The 11,795-nt window shown below is 31.7% G+C and overlaps 1 protein-coding gene across 1 annotated transcript in view; it reads right to left on the reverse strand.

Moving 5' to 3' along the window:
• LOC132697808 (ATP-dependent translocase ABCB1-like) overlaps positions 1–9,604 on the reverse strand; it is a 36,327-nt gene extending 26,723 nt beyond the window's left edge. The window contains exons 1-2 of the mRNA XM_060663466.1: positions 9,542–9,604; positions 4,908–4,944 (exon numbers count right to left, since the gene is read on the reverse strand). Coding sequence (XP_060519449.1) covers positions 4,908–4,944; positions 9,542–9,564 — 60 coding nt within the window. The 5' untranslated portion in view covers positions 9,565–9,604. The remainder of the gene's footprint in view (positions 1–4,907; positions 4,945–9,541) is intronic.
• Positions 9,605–11,795: the final 2,191 nt, after the last annotated feature.

Genomic DNA, 11,795 nt, shown 5'->3' on the forward strand with positions numbered 1-11,795 from the left:
TTAACTTGTGGTATGGTTTATTGATATTATTATATAACATCCATAAAAATTTACCTCAGAAGCATTGTATTGTTTTATATTATATTCGATAGAGAGTTTCCTGGACTGCATAGACAATGTATGGACTAATTTGACGTATTGAATGGATATGTGTTATCTAGGCAGATGGTCAAATAAAGATCCAACCACCCAGCGAAAACCGCATCTCAATATTTTATTGATGAATTAAAGAACTGATTACCAAAAAATGTAGAATTTGGGGAAAAATGTCCACGTTATAGATCATATACATTTATCGAATGACATATAAAACTCATATCGTTGCATTTATTCTTTTTCTAGAAAATTAATTTTTTGCTATTACTTCAGAAAACTCCATCTGGTGGCATGGCATAATTGCAAATGTGTTGGAGATATGGACATTTATTTAAGAAGATGTTTGCAGGCTGCCCTCGACTTTGCTTGCAGACAAAGGGTAAACAGCATTGGGCCAAAAATATTTGATTTTTTCTCAGCTTTAAGGCAGCACATCTAAATTGGTTCGCAAAAAATACAAATATCATAGAGAGTAGCTAGATTTTGAGTAACTGATGTATCAGAGTTGCTGTTAAGTTCGGGAGTTCCTCAAGTATGCTGATCGATACATTTTTTTAAACACTAATTACAAATTACATCACCTTTCGGTTAACTAAGATTTTCATAAGTCTTGTGAAAGTACCAAAAAAATGATAAATCAATTTCTTCTATATCTTTATAGTAGTTTATTTCATCAAAAAACTTTAAATACAAAAGTTTTTGGCATCACATAAATGGAACAGTCGGTATATTATTCGATTTTGGATTTCGGAGAAAATCTTTTGGTATGTTTCTTAAGATTTTTCTGTACTTAATCCCAACAGTTTCTTAGATATCTCGAGTAATTTAAAAAAATTGAAAATTTTAGTTAAAACACCTAAGCTTATTTGAGTTTAAAAAAATCCATTATACTTATTTTTTAAATCAATAGCCTATGTAAATCTTTTGTCCATGTCTTAGTATGTAATTTATTTTACTAAAGAAAAATGTTTGCACAGAAATTATCCACTTTTTAAGAAATACGGACGGGGGTGCCCATCAGGAAGAGTAGTCCAGCCCGTCTGGTCCATCATTAAATATTGGTATCATCATCAATTAAAATAACAAAAGTAATCACATTTTGTACTTCATGTAACCTTATTTCAAATATTTTACACATAAAAATCCCAAACATAATGCTTGACCGGTACAGTGTCTTTGCGAACTGGTTGCAGATTACGCATATTTCATCGTCCATGTCAGGGGTCTCCAAACTTTTCAGCCTTAGGGCCATATTGATCACGCCAAGAAATTCTAAGGGCCAAAACAATATTATCATTAATTGTCGCCGGTGATAAAAAGTTGAATCAGTCCGCTGATGATGTAAAAGGAAGTTAATTTTTTGTCAGATGCCTCTAGCGATGGGGAAGTCTGATATATTATCTGTATCGTATGGGTTACCGTTTTAATGGGGTACCCATATCGTATCGGCATAGTAATCATTGATTCCAAAAATAATAAAATACACAAGTAATCATTGATTAATTTATTCTTTAGTTTCCTATCAATTTTGCAATCGAAACTTTGACTGCTTTAAAAATAAATTTTGATACTCGTTTCTCGGACTTTGATGCCATTGCGAATCAAATTAAAATTTTTCAGAATCCTTTCGAAACTGACATTGAAACCCTAGCCCCGGAACTTCAAATGGAAATGATTGACTTACAGTGCAGTGATATCATTAAGAACAAATATCAAAACTTATCCTTGTTGGAATTTTATAAGTGTCTTCCACTGACACAATTTGATAATTTGCATAAATTTGCTCGTGGAATGTTTTCTGTTTTTGGTACTACTTATCTGTGTGAGAAGACTTTTTCCAAAATGAAGTACACAAAAAATGTCTACAGATCTAAATTGACTGATGGGCATCTAAATCTCTTTTAATAATTGGTACAAGTAAAATTAGCCCACAACTACAAACTATTGTCAGTGGAAAATCACAATTACATAAATCTCATTAGAATTTCATATGTCATTATGCTTGTTATAAGTTATTTTTTTATTTAAAATGTATAAAATGTTGGTTGAATTCATTTCAATAATTTGTTGGTTAGTATATAATAACCTACAACAATGTTATGAGTAGTTAGCCCATGACCATATCAATGTAGATGTCATATTAATTAATATTCAACGTAAAAATGGATTACTTCAGTAAACTAAATTTATTTGCTATAAACAACATCTAATCTCTAGTAGATTTTTCTTTCAAGTATACAAGCTCTCCGCGGGCCGGACAAAATCTGTTCGCGGGCCGGATGTGGCCCGCGGGCCGTAGTTTGGAGACCCCTGCTCCATGTTATAAGGACTTCTGTAATCGCAAATACTTTATAAACCTTCAATTTACCTCATGATTTCTTATTTTATTATTTTTAACACGAAAAATCAAAAAACAGTAGAAAATAGATATAGGGAAAACCATAGTTAATCAATATATAATTACAATGGGTGTGCTATTGGTAAATTTCGGACACCCTGTGTGATTATTGTCTACTACTACACATTGTTTTTTTTTTTCAAGAAAGTTCCACAGGCTACTGTAATACTTTTTATAAAGCTTATGTCGGTTTTTGTTGAGTCGAACTAGGTAACTTTTCGCCAATCATTCTGTTGGCTTGAGACCTGAATCGCGGTTAAGATTGTTAGGTTGCTTATAGATTTCTATAGACTCTCAGATTTTTCTTTGGTAGAACAATTGATAATATGCAAAAAACTAGCGCAGGAGGACTCCAGAAGTTTTATAAAAAGTACTACATATTGTAATCGAAAAAATTGCCGAAATAGAAATTATAGTTCCGAATCCCCTACGTTTCCTGGTTCATAATTTATAGATTTTATATGGGGTTGAGTTCTATCCTCCTGCCATCAATATGAAATACGAAAGTTTTACCTGCTCGTAAACGAACTAAATGACACTTTGCATGAAGGGGGAAACATATTTTTTTTGGTGAAAGCGCTCTTGCAGATGTATTAGATGATATTTCTAAGGCTTATGATGATAACAAACCTAATGCCTTGGTGTTACTTGAGTTTAGCAAAGACTTTGACATAATAAATTATGAAGTTCTCATTTCAATTCTTCATCATATCGGATTTAGTGAAGTGACTTGTAAATTCGTGACAAAATGACAATAAGTGATACTTAACTAATCAACCTCTAGACCTTTCGCTGTTAACAAGGGAGTCCCCAGGGTAGTATTTTAGGTTCACTTCTGTTTGCGATTTTTACATCCACATCCAACATTACAGTTTTGTGATTATCATCTTTTCGTAGATGACACTCAATTGTACTTTTCTTTTTCTAAGAAGTGTCTTATCTAAGCAAGCAACAGTATTAATTCTAATTTGAATAGGTTTTACTATTCTGTGACTCAATATGGTATTTAATCGCAATAAATCCGCAGTGATATTTGGAAATGGCAATCAAATTGATAATAGTAAAAGCAGAAGTAATATTCTCCACAAAGAAGTTGCAAAAGTTTATGACTTACTCTAGACTCTCGACAAAAATTTAGAAAGCACGTTACAAGCAAATTGTTGGAAATACAACTCATCTTTCATCACATCTAGTTAGGTCACGCTGGTTGAATATGTTTAATCGATATAAACTTCACGCTGTATTCTATTGCAAAAGCATCCAATGTGCGACACCAGCCTATCTGTACAACAAAATTAGATTTCGGATGGATGTCCACAATTTGAATCTCCGTAGACCGGGGTCTCCTTTCTATACCACAGCATCGAAAAGAGCATTCAAAAAGGTTCTTTTAATACCAATAGGCAAATATGATTAATAGATATGTTTCCTTAATAGACTTTTCTCTGGCACAATAAGATTAAAAATTGCCTTTTGGGTAAGCAAAATGCATGCTAGATAGATTTCATTTTCGTTTCTTCCTAATTAAACCTTTACTTAGATACTTTCATCACCAATATTGGCTTGAATTTTAAAAATTTCAAATTTAATGTGGCAATATTCAATCATATTGAACGAGTAATAATTATTATCGAGATTTTAAATATAATGTTTGCGTGTTAATAGTAAAAGAAAGAATATTAGTATTAATAATAATAATAATAATCCTGAAAATACAAAGACGGCGACATTATTTTGTTTTTATGTTTTTTTCAATTTTTTTGAAATATTTAAAAAAAAATTATTTGTAGTGATATCGCATGACGCCTTCTACCGACGTCACAAGCGGTTTAAATCAATCCACTCCGGGCAGCGTTGATGGCCTAAAATAAGTGTTTTTCAAAGACTCCAACTTTGCCAACATACATTCAGACACTCTAAAGTTATTGACATTTACTTCCGCCACTTTCCATCACGAGATAGAGCAAAAACTATTCTACTAAAAGGAATCGAATTTATCTCAATTGCAAAACGGTTTTTCATTTTAGTTATCTGCAGTATAAGATTAATTCTCAAAATTCAAGAATGGGATGACGCTCCCTGTTGGTCATTCTTGAAATTTAAAAATAATTATTAATAACAATAATAATTAATTTCGAGTGGAACGTTGAATGCCTTTCTTAATTGGCCACCACAGCATCCCCAATTTCAATAGGGGGACCAAAACTAACCAAAAAAATACGTGTTCTAAAGTTCAAGTCGGTAGTTTCAAATTTTTCAAATATGTTATTTTCTGTCATAGCGCTGTTCAAAAAACATCTGAAAATCAGCAATAAAAAATTTGATTTCATCGATTTTACGAAACTAACTACGCAAATGGGTTAGTCTATGTTAGTTTATTTGATTAGCTGGTAATGAATTGTTATATACTTACGAGTTTGCGATACGGGATTATTATTTTATCATTTTCGCTGAAAAAAAAAATATGCCAATAATAAAATAAGATATTTATTGGGATTCCTACCCCCTTGATTCCCGATCATAAATGGATTTTTTTTTCAATAACTACTTAAGCTAGGAGCACCTATCCAACTAATACAGACGGGTGTAAAAAGACGATATTAATTTCTGAACAAAATTGTTTTTGAATATATATTAAAAACGTTTTAAATTAACATTCAGGAAATTGCAATGAAAATGCAATTTTTTTGAAATTTTGTTAGTTTTAAATATGCTTGATCCAACAATTATATGGACAACTTTTCCACCCTAATATCCTAACTTTCTAATTTTATATTAAAATTAATTTTTTAATTGTGTGTAAAAAGTTTTTCTTTTTTATTGTGATAAATTTGTTTAATTTCCTTGTGTAAAAAACGAGCTATATGTAGAAAAAAAAGTAAAGATAAAGAAAAAATAAAAAAATAGAAAAGGAAGTAAAGATGAAACGATATATTTGTTTTAATGAAAAAAAGGGCAAACAGCCAGTTATTCCACCATAAAAACAGTGCATATTCATTTAGTAATTTAGCTAAATTTCAGAAAATAGGTAACTAGACTTCCCTGTTAGAGTCACAATTTTTTTTAACAAACTATTAGTTATAATTGCCGCCGTCCATCTTGAATCTGTACCCAGTTTATATGGGAAAGGGACATATCGTATCGAATATAAATGACGTACTTGCACATAAAAATGATCGTCGATATAAAATAGCAATCAATTAATCCAGAAAAACAAATGCCTAATAACGCAGAGAAAATAAATATTTTTTCTTAAATTCGGGGCTCACTTGATGTTTAGATTTTAGATCAATTTTATATTGTTAATATCCCAGTGTGGCGCAGCTATAGTATCCAGAATTCGGATTTCAAAATTTCAAGAAAAATTATTGGTCAGAAAATAGCAGTATGTATTTTTTCAGTATTATTTAAAAAAAAGACACATACAATTATGTATAATATGTTGCTAATATGAAATACTTTATTTTAAAAGAATAAATTTTCTTTTACTATTCTTTTGACATTACTACAAGCATATGCAACACAAATGGAAATACTTTAACTTTAGTAAATAAAAGCGGCATACCAGCAGGAAAAAGGGGTGTCCTGTAGCCCCCATTACTCCCCAAAACTAATTAATTGAAAAAAAATGTAATGCCCCATTTAATGGAAATCTTATTCCTGTAGATTGGATAGAGAGTGGAACCATTTGAGACATCGAATTTTTGAGGCTACTGCATAGTTTAAACAATCATCAAATATTTTTATTTACAAAATAAACATGAAGATTGTAACTTAACAGGACAATTATACACACAAAGTTCCAAAAAATATGTGAAAAACAAAGGTTTATAAATAAAAATGTTATTTTTTAAGTTAAGATCAACGCATTGCGCTTTAGAAGACGGAAAATCGCATAATGACAATAACAATATTTTCACACTCAGAATCTGTCATTATCGGGTTGATCTTCTTTAACCATGTATATTCATATTTATTTATTTTATTTCTGCAGAGGTTCCCAACCTCGATGACCGATTAGAAACGTATAGCAAGTGGATAATGATGACCTTTAAAATTTGAGTTACGGCTACAGGAGGCTATGATCTCTATTTTTAAAACATTTGGGATATTGCTAGCCAAAACTTCATTTTTTATACGGAATGCCCTGTATACATTTCCAAATAGCATTTTTATTATGACATTGCATTTGGTTACGGTTTTGGTTTCTTTAATTTAATTTAAACCTTGGATGGTATTGTTATTTTAAATTAATAATAGCTTTTCATTCATCCAAGTTTTTAATATTGAAGGTCCGAAATACTAATATTTACAATATAAATTGCTATGTTATAGACGTAACTCAAAGAAAGGTTGGTAGCAGAATATTTTCATGCGCCTTAAAATAAAGACAGAAGCTTTGTGTCTAGAAAAAAAATAGGCAAAAGAAAAGTCTGAAAATACTTTTACTCGATTATTGTTCCTGTGACATTACCTACACTGATGCCACTTTGGTTGCTAATCGAATTCTATAAAATGCTGACCTGCAGATCTCCCGGTGTTTTTCCGTGGTACTTGATTTAATCTGGATCCGTACTAGTGAAAATTAGGTATGGTCTGTTCATAGATATAAGAAAGTGACCAATTGCTTTTGAATGGGATTATCCAAGGGTGGTCATTAACATACAATGCAACAAGATTATTACCCAGTTTCGGAATTTAAATTCAGGTAAAATTGTGGTCCGTAATAGAAAATAATTTTATACCTACCTGTGTTTAATATTCTTTGGTTTGGTATACTACTATACTAATACAGCGTGTGTTGAATCGTGTGCGAATTATGCAAAATATGTGCGAGTCTAGTGTATCTCAGGAGATGCTCCCACCCAAATGTAGAAAACACTATTCTATTGAGACTAAGGAAGTTATAAACAATGTTTATTTCACTCTCATTAAACGTGATGCCAGCAAGCAAGCATCTTTAGAAGAAACGGCCACATTGACGAAAATTGCAACATCAACTGTATGGAAAATTGTGAATAATCCCATTTCAGGGAGGAAATAAGAAGTGATGCTGATATTTTCTCGAGTGTAGATGAAAGTGATCAAGATATAATACGGCGTAAAATTTACCAGTTATACGAGGAACAAAGCGTGCCTACATTAGATGTCTTAATTAGGAGGCTTGAAAAAGATGAAACCGGTGTTAAATGCGGCAAAACAACCTTATGGAAGTGTATTCAACACATGCATTTTAGATTTAAAAAAATTGACAAAAGGGAAGTTTTAATGGAATCTTTTAGACTGGAATATCTAGAAAAAATAGGATTTACAGAGAACAACAAAGGCCAATTATTTACTTGGATGAAACCTGCTTTGGCACTTATGAAAACTTGGAAAAGGGTTGGGTTGACTCAACTGATACGTGTAAAACAAACGCGCCATCAAAAAGAGGTAAAAGAATAACTATTTTGCATGCTGGCTCTAAAGATGGTTGGATTCCAAATTGACTTTCTCTGTCTGCGAAAAATATTAAAGATTCTTCTCCGGATTACAATGAAGACACCACCGCTGATTTATTTGAAAGTTGGTTTAAAAACAAACTAGTTCCAAACATTCCTCCTAATAGCGTAATTATAATGGACGATGCAAGTTATCACAGTAGACAGCTGACTAAAACCCCTTCCTCATGTGACAGAAAAGCAAGCTACGTGTATAATAACGACATTTATTTTCAGGAAGATTATACCAAAAAGCAATTAATTGAGGTTCTACCAAGCTTGAACCTACAATAGGAATACGTCTGTGATAATTATGCAAAAAATCTAGGGCATGCAGTTTTAAGGCTTCCTTCCACATTACCACTGTATATTTAATCTCATTGAACATGTTTGGCACCAACTGAAATCTGCCATTCGTCGTAACAATGTTTTTCCCCGTGTTAACTTCAATGTTCTCAAACTTATAGAAACCGAAGTTTTTAACATCCCTCCACAAGGTTGCGCAAATTATGTTAAACATATAGAAAAAGCAGAACAATCGTGTATCCATATTGCAGATAATATAGAACAAATAATAATTAGAATAGGCGATGATAGCGGTAGTGATACTGATATATTATGTGAAAATTTTTAAGTAATTTAAGTAGGTAATAAAAATAATTCACAATTTTATTTTAGATTTAAACATAAATACATACATAAATAAATAATTATTGTTTAGTATATTTCCTAACAAACCCCCAAATAATTAAATTGTCAGCAAAGTACGGACCTGTTCGGCCATATTTCATTCTTACAGCTTGCCCGGGTCTTTCCTTAATTCGTATCAGTTAGTCACTTTCTTATATCTATGAACAGACTTTACATGTAGCCTTCTTTTGAACAACTTTTTGAAATTTACAATATAAGCAATAAAAAACAAAACAATATATTAAGAAATTGTATGTTATTTTGATATGGTGAATCCAAGTTAAACAAAAATTTATTTATATGACAAACAAAGTTGGAGGTTTTTGTAACCCAAAAGCGTGAGTTTCGTCTGTTGAACATTTCTTCTTCAAATTTACATTTGTTGGTTAAAAACATTGGATCTTCTTATCGAAATCTTATAATTATGCATTTTATTTGGCTTTAACATCCACTCTATTGACGTGTATTTAAGTACAATATCGTTATAGCACCGTTTATAGACGAGGATATGCATAGAATTCAAACTGAACTGAATTTAGTGCATTTTCTTCAGGTTATCTTGTCGTAGTTTAATTATTTTTAGCAGTGAATATAAAATTAATAAATCAAATTATCTAGTTGGCCTGTAATAATTACTTTTATGGTGGTGCCATCTACATTTGAAAAATAGAGAGCATAAACTTCTTGGTCTATTGAGTGGGGAAACGCTGCATAAAATCAAATATGTCTTACCTATATAATGGCGTCTTAAACCTAACATGAAGTAATGGAAAGAAGTATTATATGTTCCGGATGAATTTATTTCACTTCGACCTCATAATCGATTTGACTTTAAAGTGAGAAAAGAAAAACCCTAAACAACAAAAATGTTTCTTACTTCGTTATTCCTGTCGAACCCATGTCTGGTACTAGCAATTAATTTAACCAAGACGCATTTCGACAGCAACAAGACAAACTAACATATACGATATTAATTTGAATGTGTACACTTATCATAAATTTTGAGCTCTTTACTATTATTTGCTATAGTATAATCTTTCGCCGTAGAATAAATTACAGGGTGGACACCATCACATTGACAGAAACAATTTGAACCGACTAATTTTGATACACTTATAAATGTATTATACCACAAATTTGATAGAGGCCACTTTTAATAAACTATTGACTGAAGAAGTTAATCAACGTGTTGCATTCTATATTTCTTTTACAACCATATTGTTGCAAAACAGCAGGGACACTTTCAGTGAGTGACTTCAAAAATACACGGCGAGCGGCTAAATAAAAGTCGTTAACTTTTTGACCGCCATCCAATGGCGCCGCGACCTTCCCGCATTTTAATTTTGTAAAGTAAAAATAACCAAGTATTTGGTTAGCTTTGTTTAGTTTCTGATATTCTTTTCTTGAGTTGATAGAGAAGAGAGGAGAGAGCTTGTATGAATTTATACTGATATTTAAAAATACGTATATGAGACAGAGAGAGAGAGAGAGAGAGAGAGAGAGAGAGAGAGAGAGAGAGTACAACTTGGCAACAATGGCCTCCAGTCAAACATTTAAAGCCTTCTGGCTAAAGTACAAGCACAAGTTACGTTATATGAAAAAATGTTAAATACAAAAGCTACACAGACAAGATTAAAAGAAACAAGTTAAAATTATTTTGAAATATTCAAGGTGATTCATAAATATTTTTATACTCAATCATCCAGTGTAGGGTTCTTTTGGTCTATACCGAGTGTTTCGGATTTATGGCCATGGTGTTTAACACCCTATATTTTTTAACGCCATTTCCCAAAGCTGTAATTTTATTATGCCAACAATTTTATATATATTTTTTTACATTTCTCCTATACTTGTCTTGCAATCGTTTATACCGAGTGAGTCAAAATGAGTTGGGAAAGCTGACGTTTTAAATAAGTGTGACTTTGCCCACGCTTAATCAGTTCATAATTGGGTATTTTAGAGCACAGAGTGATAAATTTAATGAAATATTGATTTGCCATATTTAACCCTTTCCCGCAGCATATAAAAATTATAAAACATATATTCCATTTTGGAACCAATTTTATATTGCATATATATGTCCGCATTTCCTAATTTTTATACAGCACTGCAAAACGCAAACGTATGCAGATGATAGAGAAGTCTAATACACATTTCCGGGAGATAACATTTTGGAAAGCTGTCAAATCATAATGATCTAAAAATCATTAATAGGGTGTCCCTGTTGAATGTATTAGTGCAGAACGCAGTTATTGTCACATAGATGGCATTACATGTATTGTTTTTGAAATAACTTGGATGAATTTTGTTAGTTTTCTTATAAATTCCAAAATTTAGTATATCCTTCTTAGTGCCGTATCTATGATCAAGAACTGTGAAAACTCTAAGCGTGCTAAACACATTGAGATAAAGTACCATTTCATCAAGGATCTACATTTAAAAGGGGTGCTGATATGTTCACGAAATCTTTAGGAAAAGAAAAATTTGTTAAATTTAGATCAATGGTGATAAGCAAAAGTAACACTTTAGGAAATTGTATGTTGTTGGACAATTTAAGTGCATTTGATTGCAGTTTGTTGACGCATTTAAATTGAAGGGGTGTGTTGAATGTATTAGTGCAGAACGCAGTTATTGTCACATAGATGGCATTACATGTATTGTTTTTGAAATAACTTTCTTTTTGGCCTACGTGACTAGAGAACAAGCACGCGGTGGAATGGCGGCCAAGTGTTGGATGAATTTTGTTAGTTTTCTTATAAATTCCAATATTTAATATATCCTTCTTAAAATAAAACGCTTCAGTGTGTGTTATTAAACCCACATAATTCAAGAGTCCCTAGAATATTCATTCCATCTAAATCCAAAAAAATCTATACCAATGTTGTTTGGTAAGCTCGTGGATGTTGATCGATTGTCTCAACGAGTTGAAATAAAAATATCTAATGCGTGCATTACTCTGAAAGGGGAGGTTCAAAACCTGGGCTTATGCTCGACAATAAACTAAGATTTAATGGTCAAGTGACAATGTATTAAAAAATCCAGAAATACTATTTAAGGTTCATTTAAACGGGACAGTCTCGTTAGACATAAACTGAAAGCAGTCCGATGGCTTAATATGTAATCTTTATCAC

This window comes from Cylas formicarius, unplaced genomic scaffold (genome assembly GCF_029955315.1).
Source record: "Cylas formicarius isolate icCylForm1 unplaced genomic scaffold, icCylForm1.1 PGA_scaffold_2__14_contigs__length_35257938, whole genome shotgun sequence".
In the NCBI taxonomy this organism is placed as follows: domain Eukaryota; kingdom Metazoa; phylum Arthropoda; class Insecta; order Coleoptera; family Brentidae; genus Cylas; species Cylas formicarius.